Source organism: Triturus cristatus, chromosome 12, assembly GCF_964204655.1.
Source record: "Triturus cristatus chromosome 12, aTriCri1.1, whole genome shotgun sequence".
Lineage (NCBI taxonomy): Eukaryota > Metazoa > Chordata > Amphibia > Caudata > Salamandridae > Triturus > Triturus cristatus.
Window position 1 is genome coordinate 842,835,756 of NC_140595.1, and position 19,226 is coordinate 842,854,981.

General features: G+C 52.5%; 1 protein-coding gene across 1 annotated transcript in view; it reads right to left on the reverse strand.

Moving 5' to 3' along the window:
* Window positions 1-19,226, reverse strand: part of LOC146783044 (very-long-chain 3-oxoacyl-CoA reductase-like) — a 133,586-nt gene that overhangs the window by 62,070 nt on the left and 52,290 nt on the right. The window contains exon 3 of the mRNA XM_085638372.1: window positions 2,839-2,914. Within this exon, the coding sequence (XP_085494498.1) occupies window positions 2,839-2,914 (76 nt within the window). The remainder of the gene's footprint in view (window positions 1-2,838; window positions 2,915-19,226) is intronic.

A 19,226-nucleotide genomic window follows, 5' to 3' on the forward strand; every position in this document is an offset into this window, starting at 1 on the left:
GAGTGGGAAGGGTATGCTCAGACGTGAGTCCCTTGCTCTCCATGCCACTGGAATCAGGCTATCCTGGCTGACGAGGGCTGAAAGCCCGAAACCGGTCCTAGGATGCTTGTTTCCAGTCCAGGGAGGACCTGGCTTGGCAGTTCGGGCTGGACTGTTCCCATGGGGCACAGGTTCAAGACTGATTTGCATATGGCTGGGTTCAAACTGGAATGGCATGGTGAGCAAAAAAACGATGGATTTAGGCCCAGATCTCTGTACTGGGGTGAATGTATGACATTGTTCTGCATTCTGTCCATCAATTGTTGTTTTTGCATTTGTCACCCCGAGTGGGAAGGGTATGCTCAGACGTGAGTCCCTTGCTCTCCATGCCACTGGAATCAGGCTATCCTGGCTGACGAGGGCTGAAAGCCCGAAACCGGTCCTAGGATGCTTGTTTCCAGTCCAGGGAGGACCTGGCTTGGCAGTTCGGGCTGGACTGTTCCCATGGGGCACAGGTTCAAGACTGATTTGCATATGGCTGGGTTCAAACTGGAATGGCATGGTGAGCAAAAAAACGATGGATTTAGGCCCAGATCTCTGTACTGGGGTGAATGTATGACATTGTTCTGCATTCTGTCCATCAATTGTTGTTTTTGCATTTGTCACCCCGAGTGGGAAGGGTATGCTCAGACGTGAGTCCCTTGCTCTCCATGCCACTGGAATCAGGCTATCCTGGCTGACGAGGGCTGAAAGCCCGAAACCGGTCCTAGGATGCTTGTTTCCAGTCCAGGGAGGACCTGGCTTGGCAGTTCGGGCTGGACTGTTCCCATGGGGCACAGGTTCAAGACTGATTTGCATATGGCTGGGTTCAAACTGGAATGGCATGGTGAGCAAAAAAACGATGGATTTAGGCCCAGATCTCTGTACTGGGGTGAATGTATGACATTGTTCTGCATTCTGTCCATCAATTGTTGTTTTTGCATCTTCCAAACTCAGCACTACTTTACACATTGTCTTTACACCAATTATTCCTTTATGCATTCCCTTTGTCTCAGTGTGGCTTTACACGTTGCCTTCACACTAATTATTCCTTTCCACATTCCTTTTGTCTCAGTACTGCTTTACACATTGCGTTTACATCAAATATTCCTTTACACATTGCCTTTGTCACAGCACTCCTTTACACATTCCCTTTGTCTCAGTACTGCTTTACACATTGCCTTTACACAACTTATTCCTTTACACATTCCCTTTGTCTCAGAACTGCTTTACACATTTCCTTTGTCTCAGTACTGCTTTACACATTGCCTTTGTCTCAGTACTGCTTTACACATTGCCTTGGTCTCAGTACTGATTTATACACTCCCTTTGTCTCAATACTGCTTTACACATTGCTTTAGTCTTAGTACTTCTTTATACACTCCCTTTTTCTCAGTACTGCTTTACACAGTGCCTTTAAACATTCCCTTTGTCTCAGTACTGCTTTACACATTGTCTTGGTCGCAATACTGCTTTACACATTGCCTTAGTCTCAGTACTTCTTTATACACTCCCTTTGTCTCAGCACTGCTTTACACATTCCCTTTGTCTCAGTACTGCTTTACACATTGCCTTGGTCTCAGTACTGCTTTAGACATTGCCCTGGTCTCAGTACTGCTTTAGACATTGCCCTAGTCTCAGAACTGCTTTATACACTCCCTTTGGCTCAATACTGCTTTACACATTGCCTTAGTTTCATTACTGATTTATACACTTACTTTGTCTCAGTACTGCTTTACACATTGCCTTAGGGCCAGTACTTCTTTATACACTCTCTTTGTCTCAGTACTGCTTTACACAGTACCTTTACACTAATTATTCCTTTGCACATTGCCTTTGTCTCAGTACTGCTTTACACATTGCCTTGGTCTCAGAACTGCTTTATACACTCCATTTGTCTCAATACTGCTTTACACATTGCCTTAGTCTCAGTACTGCTTTATACACTCTCAGTACTGATTTAGACATTACCTTAGTCTCAGTACTCCTTTATATACTCCCTTTGTCTCAGTACTGCTTTACACATTCCCTTTGTCTCAGTACTGCTTTATACATTGCCTTAGTCTCAGTACTGCTTAATACACTCCCTTTGTCTCAATACTGCTTTACACATTACCTTAGTCTCAGTATTCCTTTATACACACCCTTTGTCTCAGTACTGCTTTACACAGTGCCTTTACACATTCCCTTTGTCTCAGTACTGCTTTACACATTGCCTTGGTTGCAGTACTGCTTTACACATTGCCTTAGTCTCAGTACTGCTTTAGACATTGCCCTAGTCTCAGTACTGCTTTATACACTCCCTTTGTCTCAATACTGCTTTACACATTACCTTTGTCTCAGTACTGCTTTACACAATGCCTTTGCACCAATGTATTCTTTACAAATTCTGTTTATTCCAGTCCTTTATTTACACTTTGCCTTTGTCTCAGTACTGCTTTACACATTGCCTTTACACTAATTAGTCCTTTACACATTGCCTGTATGCTAATGCATTCCTGATACTGTACCCCAACCGTTTCTTTACACATAGCCTTATTACAACACTACTTTACACATCACATTTACGCTTATCCTTTACCTACACATTGTCTTTACACCAATCCAGTGTTTTATTTTACTTTTTCCTCAATCTTTTCTCCACACATTCCCTGTACCTCAATCTTTTCTTTACACAATGCCGTATTACAACACTACTTGACACATCACATTTGCCCTGTTCTTTTATGTACACATTGCCTTTACCCAAGTCCATTGCTTTATTTGACTTTTCCCCCAAACCTTTCTTCACACATTGCCTTTACCCCAATCCTTTCTTACCTATTTCTGCTGCCACCTTTTCCAGTAGCTGCCGTGTTCGGCTGATGAGTACCACGTTCAGGCCTCTCTTAGCAAACTTGATGGGGAAGAGAATACAGAAATAGGATTAATATTTACAGTGGAAGCAGCAGTGCTTCTGGGCGATAGAAAGGGATTGTACATGTCATATACATAGCTTGTTTCATGGGGTGGGCATGCTGGCCCTGAGATATGTGTTGTAAAAGTGTCGGGGTTGGTCTACGCATTGGCATTAAGGCATGGCATCATCATGGCTCTGTTGGTGGGGTCTCCGACTGATACTGACATGTTGCAGTGTTTGGGTGCCTCATGGGCTTGGGATTCCTGACTTTGCTTCCTGGTTGAGGGGCGCTGCACCATCCCTTCTGTGTGCATGTATGGTACATCCTGGAGTAGAGTTTGTGTGACCTGATGTGTAAGGACCCTGGGTTGGATCAGTGCCTTACAATGTGAGTAGAACATGCATCATGAGTAGCTCATAGGTCCCTCCTGATCATCAGCGGACCCTTGGATTGGCCTCTGCCTCTAAAGTCCACCTTGGCACAGACATTGAGGGCATATGGAAGCATTAAGAAGAGGCATGGAAGTGGTTCCTTATATTGCTCATGGGGGGGACATTTTTATCCATCATGTTGGGGCCATCATGTCAGTTTGGATTTGGTTGGATAAAGGGTTGCTGTGTTGACACTGTGGGGCATATTTAGAAGCTCATTGCACCACCGGAGCATCACTTTATTTGACGTCCCGATGGCACAGTGTGCCTGCCCATATTTACAAGGCCACGTAAAGCCACCCTGCGTGGCTTTTCACGGCCTTGTAAATACAGCCCCCTTTCATGCATTACTCTGCGTGAAAGGAGCGTTCCCTGGGTGTTGCTGCGAGTATTCCCACACAACATCCATGGAACTTGACGCATTCCCAGATTTACAAAGTTTCGTAAACGTGGGAAGTGGCAGATTCTAACGCCTCCCCACGGGGAGACGTTAAAGGTGTGCAACACGAAGAAATACCTTTATTTCTCCTCGTTTTTTGCTCTTTCTGTGTGTGCTGCATTCTGCAGCACCCATAGAAGCAGGAAAATGCCACTGATGATTGTTTTTGTTCAGGAAGGGGTCTCTAGCTGCACATAAACAATCATTCCTGCAGCACAGACGCCCTTGAACCCCGGGGCAAGGGTGCCTGCTTTGGTGCTAGGCAGCCAATTGTGCACCAGCGCAGAGGAAACCACTGTGATGTGTCGTATTGTTGTAAATACGAAGCATCCCTGCACTCTCCTAATGACGCAGCTCGGCGCACCAAGATGGCTTGCAGTGCAACGCTGTGTCGATTTCTTGTAAATATGCCCCTAGGTCCTGTATGGAATGTGTGTCACTGTGATCACCCTGGAGTATGAGTGTGTAAGAGGCTGGCTCTCTATATAGTGCACTAAAACGTGGTACACTGTGCAGAGAGTCCAGTGAGACCCAGATTGGTGCACAGAGGCAAAAGTAAATCATACTAACGCTCTATTTGTGGTAGTGTGGGCGAGCAGCTAAGCTCATCAGAGTATAGTGTTAAGTATTTGTTGTACTCACAACGGTAAAAAATGAGACACACACAACAGAATAAATCAGAGACCAATTTGTAAAAATAATATTGATTTTTATCATATTTTTCAGGCCAAGAACTTCATTCTAAGGTAAGTACTTTTAAAGTTATGATTTTTCAAAGTTCGCAAAATAAATCGCTGTGTTGCAAATTATGCACAATAGCAGCCCATGGGAGGAAATAGGAAAAAGCCTATAAAATCACACAGTTGGTTCTCGAGGTTCACCTTCTGGATTGAGGCAAGTAGCAGGGCCAGGTCCAATAATCCATCAGCGGAAGATCTGAAGCGTCCCGGATTCAGCCAAGAGCAGGGTGCTGAGGTTGTTGGTAGCCAGCAGGCTACGAAGAAGGGGGGCCAACTGAAAACACGCTGCACAGAGGGACTTAAAGGTAAATCCAGTGGGTCCTACTCGAGGGGCCCAGGACCATAAGAGCACAGCTGGTTCATCGTTACCCAGGCCGGGCGGGCTGGGTGCAGAGCAGATAGGGCAGCCAAGAGTTGTGCCTTGAGGTGGTCCTCACAGTCAGAAGCAGGCAGGTTGTAGGGACGATTCTGGGTCACCTAGGCTACTCACGGAGCAGGTCTCAGGGGTCTCGAAGTCCCTCAATGAGTGTCTGCGTCCTGAGTCCTGGTCTGGTACCCCTGGGTATTGGCACGGCATTACTGCAGTAGTTCCTGGTGCCCTCTAACTTGGTCGGGGAGCGCAGATCTGACCCTCCGGAGCTGATGTACCTCATCAGGCTTGGGTGCTGCATCAAAGTCACCGGGGAGCAACAGATCGGTAAACCAGACTTCACGGTACAGTGCCTGCAGGGTTCAGAGAAATTCTCGGCATTTGGTTGAGGACTGGAGGTCTCCGGGGTTCTTGGCAGTGGCAGCGCCTCCACAATGGCGCCGGAGCGTCGCCCCACTGCCTGGCTCAGAACCAGTAAATGAAAAATAAAACGACGGCATCATTTTATTTTCCATTTTCCGGCTCTGAGCCAGATTGGGAAGGGAGGGACGGGGCTTTGGTAGGAGGAGTGCTATGGGCTAAGTGTGCTCATGTGTTTGGCCGGCCATCCACGGCCGTCCAAAATACACATGGGCACTTAGGTTTCTCCAGCCCAGCTACATTGAGCAGCCGGCTGGAGAACCCCCACCGACTCCCTGGTCTGAGCAGGGCATCTTTCCTGCCTGCTCAGACCAATCCCCCGGATGCTCTCATGTGAGAGCAGTGCTGGGATTGCAGGGAGTCTGTGACGTGGCCCCAGTGCTTGCAGGGACCGGGAAGGACTATGCCGAGCGCAACGCGGGAGGCAGCTCCAGGTAAGTCTTTCTTTTACATTTATTTTTTATTATAACCCCCCGCCCCACCCCACGCACTCCCCCTTCCGCCCTCCCCGTGCCCCCTCCTCTGCTCCACCACTTCTTTATTGTGGCGGCCGCGAGTGGTTCTTGGAGGCCTCACAGTAGCAGGACGAGATAGCACACCATGATTGTTGAATCCTGGAAGCAGCTGGTAGGGTTTGGAGGCAATTTTCTGTTGCAGGTCTTCGGTTCTCGGGTCAGCAGCTCTTCTATGTCCGTTGCTCTTCTAAACTAAGTTCAGGATCCAGGGATGCTACCTAAATACTAAATTGAGGAGTGTTAAAGGGGGGTGACAGGTAGTAGCCAGTTGGCTACCTACCTTTAGGTCTTAGTGTCGGCACAGTGACCCACCATTGAATCATTCAAGGCCTCAGTGTCTGCACAATGACCCATTTCTGAATAAGTCAAGGTCTCAGTGTCCGCACAGAGACCCATCATTGAATCAATCAAGGCCTCAGTGTCTGCACAGTGGAACATCATTGAAGGAGTCAGGGTCTCAGTGTCGGCACAGTGACTTAACATAGAATCAGTCAAGTTCTCTGTGTCTGCACAGTGACCCATCATAGAATACATCAAGGTCTCATTGTTCGCACAGTGAGTCATCATTGAATCAGTCGAAGTCTCAGTGTCCGCACAGAGACCCATCATTGATTAAATCAAGGCCTCAGTGTCTGCACAGTGGCCCATCATTGGATAAGTCAACGTCTCAGTGTCTGCACAGTGACTTAACATAGATTCAGTCAAGTTCTCAGTGTCTGCACAGTGACGCATCATAGAATACATCAAGGTCTCATTGTCCGCACAGTGAGTCATTGAATCAATCAAGGTCTCAGTGTCCACACAGTGATCTATCATAGACTCAGTCAAGACCTCAGTGTGCAGGCAGTGACAAGTCACTCAACCAGTCATGGTGCTAGTGTTGGCACAGTGGCTCATTGTTGAATCAATGTCTCAGTGTCTGTTCAGTGACTAAACTATTCTCGCTATATTTCTGGCTTAGAAACTTTCTGCCATTCTAGTTTCATACCAGAGCCAGCATAATGACCGTCGCCCTACACATATCCCATGGGAAACATAATGACTTCTACCCATATGCCATTGTTAGTTTAGTTACCCCCACCCTGCCTCTATGCTAGCATCACTCCCATGAGGTCTGATCTATGCATTTCCCAGTGAGAAGAGGAGCCCCGTTCTATGCAATACCCACTGTCAGTCTGAAACTCCTCATCCTATCCGTACGCCCGTCACTACAAAATGACCTGTGTCCTATCTGTGCTCCAGTGCACACCTAATGACCTTCTGTTTTCCAAAACCCAGTGACATCTCAGTGACCCACTTTATATCTTTAGTGAAGTGACACTCCGTGGGAATCTGGGTTTTTTGTCCAGTACCTCTCTGCATCTTTGCCTGTTTTTTGATGCAACTTTGACTAAGGTGTACTGGCTCCCTGCTAAACAAGTTTCCAGTACCAGTGTTCTTTCCCTAAAAACTGAACTATAATTGGCACAACTTCAGCAACCCCTGTAAGTCCCTAGTAAATGGTAACCCTGGTACCTAGGCCATTGGCACTGAAGAGGGTCCACTAGGGCTGCAGCACAAATTGTGCCACCCTGGGGACCTCTCACCAAGACCATGCAACCTGCCATTGCAGGCTGCGTGTCTTGGTGCAGAGAAAACCGAAGAGTAGACATGGCACACAGCCCTGTGTACCATGCCCCCATACACTGCACAAGGTGTACTGCAGGCCTTATAGCCCTAGGGCAGGGTGCACTATATCCCATGTGTGGACATATCTGCATGAGCAGATACGACCATACGATATCTGAGTCCATTCTTGGATATTGTAAGTGCACAGGAAAGTAATGGCGAGTACATGGGCTGGATACTGTCACCACGGGTTTCCTAGCTCCATGATGGCTTCGCTGTACCCTAAGATGTTTTGTACCAAACATCTTGTCTTAGCAATTCCTCACTGATGGCAGTGTAGGATTTATTAATAAATGCACACAGGAGACCCTTTACAAGGCTCCCTGTAAACTTACCAAGCACTGGTGTGGTCTCAGGCTAGTCATAGCCAGCTTGCCACCACCAGACATGCTTCTGACCTTATGGGGTGAGGGCCAGCGCTCCCAGAGGCCAGGAACAAAGCCTGCCCTGGGCAGAGGGTCTTCACAGCTCCCCAGGAAAGGATGGCCTTCGAGGACGGGAAGCTTCAAAGGTGATGCCGCCTTTGAAAAGCAACTCAGGCAGCTCCAGCCAGTGGAGGATGCCAACCCCCCTTTACTGCTCCACATTTGTCGGAAGGACAGGTGGGAACATCAGGTAAATTAGGAGGTGGGCCCTGTAGGAAGGTGGAATCTGACTGCATGGTTGCCCCCACTTTTTGCCTGGTGTTTTGCTGGTTTTCGACTTAGTTTGACTGGGATCCTGCTAATGAGGACCCCAGTCTATCTGCTTTCTCCCTACATTGGTTGTTCATGTACTTTAGGTACACTTCAGATTGGATTCTGGGGTACCCTTATAAGTCCCTAGTATATGGTATACCATGTACCTAGGGCATAGGTACCCTAGAGGCCTCCCAGGGGCTGCAGCATGTATTGTGCGACCCCTGGGAGACCATTCAAAATGACACCACAGATCTGCTACTGCAGCCTGGGTAAGGTGGTTCATGAACCCCTTACTTAGATATAGGTTCACTATATCTATCCATATCACTGCACATAAAAACCTATCAGTCACCCCTATGGCAGGCCTTATCAATCCTGAAGGCAGGGTGCTGGGTTTTATATGAGAGGGTGCAACTGCATGAGCAGAGCCCCTCTGCAGCTTTCGGAACCTATATTCCGAGATTGTTTGTGATCCAGCCAACCATATATATTTAAGTGCATTATAACCTCGCGGTAAATGCTAACTTTAAAACGGCTGCATGGAAACATGTCGTGTTTGGCGTCAAACACCTTGGAATCATACCTCCACATCTGTAACTGTAACTGGTGTGGGAGGTATGATTCCACCCTACTAGAGGGAGAAATATGACAGCACCGGTACACCCGGTACCAACTTCACAGACCCTGGCGTCACAAAATGGATGCTGCCAGCCACAGACACGAGTCTGCCCTCCTGCTGCTGGACTAAACTCCGGCAGGGGAAGGCTGGACAATAGGTTTCCTGTCACAGGGAGGTGTGACCACCTCCCAGACAGGCTTTAGTGTATTGGGGCTGGGTGGGTGCACTCTGAGAGTGCTTTGATGTCTGCACTGGGGGCACATTTGGTGTCCCTGTGCATAGTCCAGTTCAAACCAGTTGAAGGGGCTATCAGCCCCTACTCTGGCACGAAACTGGACAAAGGACATGGGTGTAGCCACCCCTCTGTCCTGACCTTCCCATAAGTGGGTTCCCAGAGTTTGTCCCACCCCTTCCTTGGGTATAAAGTAGGAACCCCTGGCTACAGGACTTTGGATTTACCTGGACGAAACTCTGCTACAGAAACCAAGTACTTTAACTATCTACACTACGTTGGATGACCGAAGAATCTCCCTTGGAGTAAAGGAGTTACTACCCTGCAAGGCAGGCACCTGAAACGCATCTCACAGGTTTGCATCTACGCAGCTCCTGAAGGACTCTGAAGATTTTGCAACACAGGAGGTGGGTTCCCAAGCTTCCCCAAGGCCGATCAGAGCTCTCAGCAAACCTGAGACCCGCAGCCCTCGTGGGGACCGTGTAACCCGTACCCCTGGACACCGTGCACATTTGCAGCAACATATGCTTTTTGGCAATCCCTGAGGCTGTGCCTTGGGGTACTTGTAGTCATGACCCTGAGCAGTGTTTCCACTGAAGATTACCGGCCTACACTCCACGAGTGTTCCGTGGACTGGTATTTTGTGATTCTTCTCGATGTCCCTTTGCGATCCCTGGTCCGTTGACCTGTGGGTCCCTGTGAAGGCAACTTTAACTTTCAGTGGGCTTTCCTGGTTTCTCCAGACGTGCCCTGACTCTCCATTGCTTGGGGAGTCTCCAGGACCTTGCTGGTCCTCACCGAAGCATCTTTTCTCTAAGCGTGTGGGTTGCAGTTGCCAAGGCTTGTTGGTCTCCAATCTGGACACTGACCCCCCAGCACTCGACATCCTTCATGGGACAGCTCACCTGCAGACTTTGGCTGTCGTCGACGTCTCCTGGTCCCCGTGGTCAAAGAGTCAAGCTTCACCTCATCTCACTTTAAACCAGTGGCGGCTGGTATTAAGGGGCGTACGGGGCGTTGCCCTCCCAGTTTCGGAGCAGAGAAGGGAGAAAATTAACACCACATGGATTGGAGCAGCTTGCCAGCTTTCCATCTTTAAATCATGGCATGCTCACCTCACTCACTGCTCGGTGCTCCACTTGACCACTTCTACGAGAAAGTAACATTTTTAATATCGGCTTTGTTCTTTGAGGTTGTACCCTTGGACGAGAGTCCCCTCCTACGCATGTGCTGAACTGGGCGAGGAATCTTCCTCGCCCTCGAGGCACAAGCGAGGAGAGTGACATCAGCCTGATGGGAGTAGCTGAACTAAGCAGCAGTGAACAGGCTGCAGATGGGGAGCTTCTGAGGTGGCCCTGGGCGCGGTCAGCAGAGCCTCATTCACATTAAGGGGAAGGGGTGGGGCTGTCTGACAGCAACACAGTGCAGTGGGTGGCAACGACTGCACTCTTAGGCATCTTTTTCATTGGATAATGGCAGCTGCTGGGGGCGAGGGTTATTGAGTTCAGTAGTTCAGCTCTTCTTCCGGGATTTATCGCGTGTTGGCTGACTGTTTAAGGCGCGCAACGCAACGCAACGGACGGACACCATCAAGCTGCTCCAGTCCGGTCGATCTATTCTAAAGTGACCTACAGGCACCAGTTGCAGTTGGGAAAAGAAAGGCTGCGCCTGCAACCACGGAGCGTACAGCATGAGGGAAAGTAGGAATTTAAGGAAATGCTGCCATCTCTCTGTGAAGAGCCGGCGCGAGACGAGCATCTATCACCATGAGGGGCGCAACACTTTTGGACAGGACGAGACATGTCCCGAGCACAGCTACGGGGTCCCAGTGAGGTGCAGCCACATCACCCGCTCGAGATCGCATAGTACCCCCAGGGGCACCCCGCTTACCCCCCTCCCCCAAATTAGGTTACCCCAAAGAAGACACAAGAAACAGTTGTAGTTGGGTAACAAATGCTGCAGGATTTATTACATAATTCCAGGATATGTAATAGGTGGGTTATCTTACGGGCGATCCAAGGGCAGGCGGCCATCTACTTCACCTGCCCCGCCTGATGAGCCGGGCAGCACGGGAACGACCCGCAAGTGCTGCCCCCCAAGTGATTCTTTTGCGATCACGTGCCGTTGTCATTCTACTCACGCCCCCCCTCTCGGGGCGGAGCGTCGCATAGCAAGCCCCCGGTTGTTCAGGCCCACAACCGCCCGCAGGCCTAGCGGGGCGCCGACCGGCTTCCGGGACCTCTCTGGAGGCTCCTCGTTTTGGCTCAGGCACCACGTGGTGCCGCGCAGAGGTACCCTTTGTACCGGCCTGCTTCCAGATCGCCCTGTAACTCCGCCTGCAACGAAAAGAAAACATTAAAACGTTCAGCCAAAAACCCCACCCCACCACACCACGCCGGGTAAGCGGTAGGGAGGGAAAAGGCGAGGTGGGCGACAAAGAGGTCGCCAGTGAGGGTGGGGGAAGGCTAAATAGCCTTCCCCTCACACCTGGGCCCGGAAGTGACGCGCCTTTCGCGTCACTTCCGGCCCCTGACACGGAGGGGGGCACAATCAGAATCCCTGCCCCCGCCCCCCCCCCCGAAGTAGGGAGTGGGGAGGGGTGACCGGGGCCCCGGGGCCACTAAGGCGCCGACCGCCGATTGGCCCCCTGCGGGGGCCGCGGTCAGCGGCATAGTACCCCCAGGGGCACCCCGCTTACCCCCCTCCCCCAAATTAGGTTACCCCAAAGAAGACACAAGAAACAGTTGTAGTTGGGTAACAAATGCTGCAGGATTTATTACATAATTCCAGGATATGTAATAGGTGGGTTATCTTACGGGCGATCCAAGGGCAGGCGGCCATCTACTTCACCTGCCCCGCCTGATGAGCCGGGCAGCACGGGAACGACCCGCAAGTGCTGCCCCCCAAGTGATTCTTTTGCGATCACGTGCCGTTGTCATTCTACTCACGCCCCCCCTCTCGGGGCGGAGCGTCGCATAGCAAGCCCCCGGTTGTTCAGGCCCACAACCGCCCGCAGGCCTAGCGGGGCGCCGACCGGCTTCCGGGACCTCTCTGGAGGCTCCTCGTTTTGGCTCAGGCACCACGTGGTGCCGCGCAGAGGTACCCTTTGTACCGGCCTGCTTCCAGATCGCCCTGTAACTCCGCCACAGCCCTGGAGGCGGCTAACCGTCGCAACCAGGGCCCCCCACCAACCTAGATCTTTACCTGCACCCGCTATTCACCAATGCTTCGCCTAAATCCAATAAAAACAGGTCCATGCCTATTTGGGAGAGGTGTACTCCATCCAAGTCGAAGTACCCCTTCACATTCCCCCGAATCATTTCATGGCGAATAAAGCCCAAACCCCTTTGGGCTGTGAACTTACGCATTGCTCCATTAATGCGCCTCCTGGAGTGCTCTACCGCCTCTAATGATTTAGCTCCCCGCCAGGACCTGCGGGGGATGATCTCTGACCACACGATCTCACACTCGCCCAGACGTTTGCATATTTCCCCTAAGTCTCTTTTCATGGCTAATAACAGCAATCGTCTCCCCAGGGTAACAAGGTCGTTACCGCCCAGGTGTATCACCAACAGGTGGGGCAAGGTGGACCCGTGTGCTCTTAGTCTCTGCTCGATCTTATTCCTGAGTTCGAACCATCTCATCCCCGGCACCCCCATCCATTCCACTTTGGTCTGAGGGAAGTGTCGCATCCACTTTCGGTGCAATGCCCATTGGGCCGCCCGGGCGACAAATGAATGCCCGATCACCCACACCACTCGTCCTAATAAAAGAGGAGACATGGTGTACACACAAGTTATTTAATCGGAAAGGGTGATTTCAACGATACACACCATAAATCACAAACACTTTACTAAAAAGCTGCCTCACGGGCGAACATATAACTTATAGCAATCAGATTCCCAACGCCCCAGTTTCTTCACCTGAGCGGCCTCTAATCCCGCCAGGTGAGCGGCGGTGGCAGCGCCAATTCGGAAGGAGTGGCTGGAATACCTTCTGTCCGGCCGTGCGAGCCCCGCCCTGGCTAAACTAGCCCTGATTACCTGCTCGAACTGGTATCTAGTTACAGGGGTACCATTTGAATGCAACAGGAGATAACCCGGGCCAGGCGGTCTGTGCTCCAAAAATGCCTTTACCCATTGTACTGGGCAGAACCTGGAGTCACCTAGAGGCTGGAGAACCACCCTGATCCCCCGCCCCCCCTGATCGGTCTTGGACTTGCGTAAAAGAATGGTCAGTGACCCGGAGATAGACACATCTGAAATTCCCAGCGCATCCCCAGAACAGTCGACCTTGGACCTAGCCACTAACTCACTGACTCGGAAAGCCCCGAAGAACGCTAAGCAGAATGTGGCTGAAAACAGCGTGGCTTCGTAATGAGAGTAGGTGACTGACTCGAGGGCCCCTAGCATGCCTTTCAGGATTTCAAAATCAATGGGCGCTCGATTATCAGGGGCCCTGGGCTCCTCCCTAGCCCAACCCTTCAAGGCGGCCCGGATGGGATAGGAGTTAGTGGGGTCCGCCCCACCAGACAACCTAGTGTCGTGGCTTACGGCTGCCAAGTGACTGCCCACCCATGAACGGCTCTTCCCTTGTCCCCTCGCCCACACCAGAAATGCTCGGACCTGGGACACCATCGCAGCCCCTGAAGTACCCAGTGCTACAGAAGTTGCTCTGAATGTTGCCATGTGGGCGCTGTAACGCCTCCTGGTACCTGGGGCCAGAGCTCTTTCTCCCATCGCTTTCAGGCTCAGTCCCACTGCAGGATCCTCCATAGATGGTCCGGGAATGGGGTCATCTGCGCTCTCGCCCGCGGCCAGGCCTCCCTAAATCGGAGCCACTGAAAACGAGAAAGAGCGTCAGCTGCCACATTTTGAATCCCCTCAATGTGCCTGGCTTTAAACTCCACATTGATGCGCAGGCAAGCCCGGACCAACTCCCTTAGTAAGCACAGCACCAGCCGGCACCTGGCGGACTGGTTGTTAATTGCCTGAACGACCGCCAGGTTGTCAGACCAGAACACCACCTTTCTGTCAGACAATGCCGCCGGCCAGAGGTGTAATGCAACAACAATCGGGAAAAGCTCCAACACAGTAATGTTTTTGGTGATCCTACGCCTGCGCCAAACATTGGGCCATCCCTGCGCGCACCATTCTTCGCCCAGGATAGCCCCAAAACCTTCCCTGCCTGAGGCATCTGTGAAAAGGCAAAGTTCCTGACTATCAATCCAGGGCTGCTTCCAAATAACCGTCCCGTTAAAGCAGGCGAGGAATTCGCTCCAGACCACCAGATCCTGCTTCAGCCCTGTCCCCAGCTTAACCCAGTGATGTTTCTTTTTTACACCAGCAGTCGCCCTAGCTAGCCGGCGTGCAAAGACCCTCCCCATGGGTATGACCTTTAGCGCAAAATTCAGGGTCCCTAGCAGGCATTGGACTTCACCTAGAGTAGCCTTGTCCCTACCCAGTAGATCGCAGATCTCCTGACGCAGGGCCTGTACCTTATCCGCAGGGAGTCGGGACACGCCGTTTACCGTGTCCAACTCGATGCCCAAGAATACCAAAACCTGCGCCGGACCCTCGGTCTTACCAGGAGCTAAAGGTACGCCCAAGTGTCCTGCCAATTCCTTGAAACATTGCAGCGCCCGTGCACAATCTTGCGAGTCAGCTCCCCCGATGAACAGGAAATCATCCAGGTAGTGGGTCACACCCTCAATGCCATACCTGTTTGTTAAGGCCCACTGTAGGAAGGAGCTGAACGCCTCAAAGTACGCACAAGACACCGAGCATCCCATGGGCATACACCTATCATAAAAGACCTGGTCCCCCACCTGAAGCCCAGAAGGTGTTGGCTGTCCGGGTGTACTGGCAGGAGCCTGAAGGCCGATTCGATATCAGACTTAGCCAACCAGGCTCCCTTCCCTGCCCTCCTGATCATGTCGACTGCCAGGTCTAGGGAGCAGTAAGACACTGAGCATTTACCTTCGTCCAACCAGGAATTCACGGAGTCCCCTTCTGGGTGTGAAAGGTTGTGGATGAGTCGGAAAGCCCCCGGCTCCTTTTTAGGTACCACCCCCAGTGGGGAAATCACAAAGTGGGGCATAGGGGGTGAGGAAAATGGGCCCGCCACCCTGCCCAAAGACACCTCCTTTGCTATTTTATCCCGCACTACCTCCGGGTGTTCCCTAGCTGATTTCTGATTTTCCGCATCCCTGCTCACTAAGGGGCCTTGATAAGGAATGCGGAAACCGTCTAAGAAACCCTCAGAAATGAGGGACCCTTCCTTGCTAGTGTAACCGCGGAGTGCGCTGAGGAGGTTCTTTACGCAGATGGGAGAGGGCCCTTTCACATGATCGTGCGGGGCTAGGTCATGCGCGCTGGCAGCTGAGTACGCAGGGGGCCAAAGCGCAGGAGGGGGGGAACCCCCCGGGCTACTTGCTCGATGAAGGCTTGTCGGGGGTGTCGCGCTTGGAGCATGCGGTAGCGGCGTGGGGTGCCCCGCACACGCTGCAGTTGTGGGCGAAACGGCATGATTTGTCCCAGGAGCAGAACCCTGCATTGAAGAGCCTGCAAGTTCCAGGAGACCGTGCCCGAAAGCCAGGCCTGCGACCCCCCCCACGCCCACCCCGAAAGGACTTCCTGCCCTCCCATTTCTTCTCTTTTTTATCCTCTTTCTCCTTGCTCTTTACACCGCTCTCTGTACCAGACTTCGTCGTAGACCCCTCAGTATGCTTGCCCATGTGTTTTACCCATAAACGGACCTCCAACTGGTCCCATTCAAGATCTGGGCAGATTGCTCTCTGTCTGCGGAAGTCACAATCGTAGTGGTACCATCCCATGCCCCCACCCTTAGCAGCCTCTTCAGTAATCACACTTGCATAGTGGAAGAGGCCAGGCCCTTCATCTGGGAATTTCTCCACTATCACTGCTGCAAAAATGGCAAAGGCCTGACCCCAAGTCACAATATTTTTGGTGGGATATACATGGTACCGCACCCGCTTGTCCTCTTCCTTGTTGCCCATCCTCCTAGTATCTACCCCCTCCGCCCCATGCATCAGAAGGGTGAAGATATCAATAAATTCCCTGCACCAAATCCCTTCTTTGGCCACTAGGGGGACCATCCAAGCGAGAGAACAGCGGCCCGATACTAGCGGGGCCGTGGTAACTAGAGGCTTAGGTGCTACTGCTGGCGTTGGTGCCGGCGACGGTACCACTGGGGGAACCACTACTGCAGAGTCAACCGCACTTGCCGCGCTCTCGGCCACCGCAGCAGCTGGGGGTGTGGGCCGCGGAGGAGGTACCAACGCAGCCTGCGGTGGACACCACACCTGCGTGAAGCCCCCCGGCGCCGGGAGGACAGTCGGCGGCGGTGGGGCGGGCGGACCAACCCCTAGGGGTGACCTGGCAAGCAGCAGACCGGATCTGACCTCAGCCATGAAGTCTTTTAGTGTGTCTGAAAGCTTACCCAAATCCTCTGCCGAGGCAAATGTCGCCTGGGGCGGACCAGGCAGTCCGTTGTGCGCCCCCGTCCCCAAGCTAACCGTCGCCTGGTGGGGGGCAGGGGCTTTGTGAGGAGGGGCCGCTCTATTCCGAGCCGGTGGTTGTTCCACCGGAAAGTCTTTGCTCGTGGGGCGGCGGATTCTTTTTGACCGTGACGGGCCCGCAACCTCCCCTACATCCTTGTCCGTAGCCGGACCGTCCATCGCTATCCCAGAATCTGGGGGGGTACTGGCTTTCAATAGTTCCGTCGCCCAAGCTAAACCCTTGGACCTCGTCAGTTCCAAGAAAGCGGCAATCCGAGATTCCTCCGAAGTGTCCGGCATGGACTCCTCAACCTGTGTCCCTGGTGTGAAAAGGGGGGGGGGATAATCCTTGGCTGTCCATCACTTAGCAGTTGTTCTCTCTTATCTGCAATTGGGAAAGAGAGAAAGTTAACCGCCTATTCACCCCTTTTGAGGTTAGTTCTTCGCTCCTGAGTGGCACATGCTACTCCGAGAGGTACCCCCATCCCCCAACAGCCCGTACTTACTCCCGTCTGAGCCCCGAATGCGGATGGTGTTTGTCTCGCGTCTCTCGGTCGCCGATTAACAAGCCTCCGGCCAGTGAAAGCAGACGAATGTACTGCAAGAGAAACCAGCATAAGCGCAAGAGAAGCATACACGAAAAGGCGTGCTGTACCGCCAGAAAAAGGGGGGGGGGGGGAGAGAGGGGGGGGGGGGAGAGGACACAGGTGCTCATACACATCACGTTTAACCATGTAAAACCTGTTCGCGTCTGCCCTCATCCCCACCTTGAACCTGGCAAGCATCCCACCCCCATACTACCTTCCTTGGGGCCATTTGCCCCAGAATCACAGTCTCGCGTGAACGAACACAACCAAATCTCCGTTCATTTGCCTTCATTGTAGCGTGCCCGCAATATTACTGACGCGCTTTACATTACATATTCAGGCACGGGGCCACCACACTGTCCTCACACTAAAATTGTACAGTACCCGCGCTGCCTCTCGGACGCCATGCATTGGCCCCCAGGCTCGGCCCCTTGCTACTAACTACCCGCACTCTCGCGGGCAAAGCGGAGGGAGGGCGGCTACCCGCTCCCAACTGGGACACCCGAACCGGCCTACTGTGGGACCGGACCTTCGCTATGCATGCTGGTGCCGTCCCCCACCGCGACCCCAACAGACCACCAACAAGGCAGAGCCAAGCCACAAAACAATACATTGCCCATTCATGTAGCGCAAATTCGCCCCGTGTATATTCGGTGCTTAAGCGTGGGCCCCGTATTTACATAGCACAGTCAGGCACGGGGGGTAGTCGCTGATTAGACAGGAAAACCACACCCTGCACAGTCAGGCCCGGGGAGATAATTAATTCAGCACGAAACCCCCGGAGCGGGCGCAAAACCTTGTACGTTCTAGCCCAACTAAATAATCCTCGTTTAGCCCCAATTCACCGAGGCCGGCGCGACACCTCGCACATTCAAGTCCCGGGAGATAAGACGTTTGCCCAGAGACGCCGGTGCAGACGCGACCCAGAGGGTCAGAGGTAATGATGTCCTGTCCCTAGACGGCAAACCTGCCTGCACCAAAAACCCCCGAAACCATGTACGGATCTCAAGCCCGGCCCCCCTGCCTAAAACCCGGGGCGGACCGCAAGCCCCCTGTGACCCGGTAACACCCTGCCAGGCTATGTTCAATAACGGCTTACGCATATTAACTGCGGATTTGTCTAGCGAAGCTATTAGAGCGCTTTAAATTCGTACCGATGACATGTGTTACATATTTATAAGGCGCAAGGAGCGCGTTGCACCGCATTTACCTACATACATCGGCCCGGGGAGATTAAGTGATTTACCCCGAATGCGCACCGCCTTTACATACCGATCGGCACTGGGGGATTAAATGCTATACCCCGCGACGCAAAAGCGATCGCGGCCCCGAGACTTGCTGACGGACCACCCAGGAGACACCAAAACCCTTTGGGGGTGAGGACCTGTGCCCCGGTCCATATACTTTGCGCTTACGCATAAACCTTTTCCTAGTGCGAGACTCGACCCGAAGGTATCAGATTGCATCACACCTTAGTCATAAACATATAAGCCCAGGGGAGATTCAGCGAACAGAACGGGGCCGGACAGGGGCTCTCGCTGACCCCCGCGCCGAAGGAGAAACGCTAAACCCCACACCCAAGATGGCGGCCAGTATGCCGATGGACGCCGGGTTGCAGGCGCGGTTGCGTCCCCCCCTGCACTAGCAAACAGTGGCAGCGGGTAACGCGACGAATACAGTACTTCCTCAACGATCGCACGCGCATTAAAAGAAATCAAACACGAGTAGCGTCCCGCGATCGACTCCTCGCGCCCACCCACGCTAGCCATCGTGGCCGGGAAACCAACAAAACACAGCTTCCCCGACGAACGCACGCCCCGTTCCACGTAAATAAATACGAGCCTTGCTCCGAGCACGGTCCCCCCCCGCCCGTGGCACTCCGACCACAGGGCCCCGTCTCCTGGTACTGCCCAGGGACAGGGCCGGGGCGAGGGGGCAATCCGGCAACTCACCGCAACTATAGGAGTTCCACAGCAAGGCAACGACGACGACCCCCGCGAAGCGACGCTGCGTCCGATTCGTCGTCACAAAAGGCGAGGTGGGCGACAAAGAGGTCGCCAGTGAGGGTGGGGGAAGGCTAAATAGCCT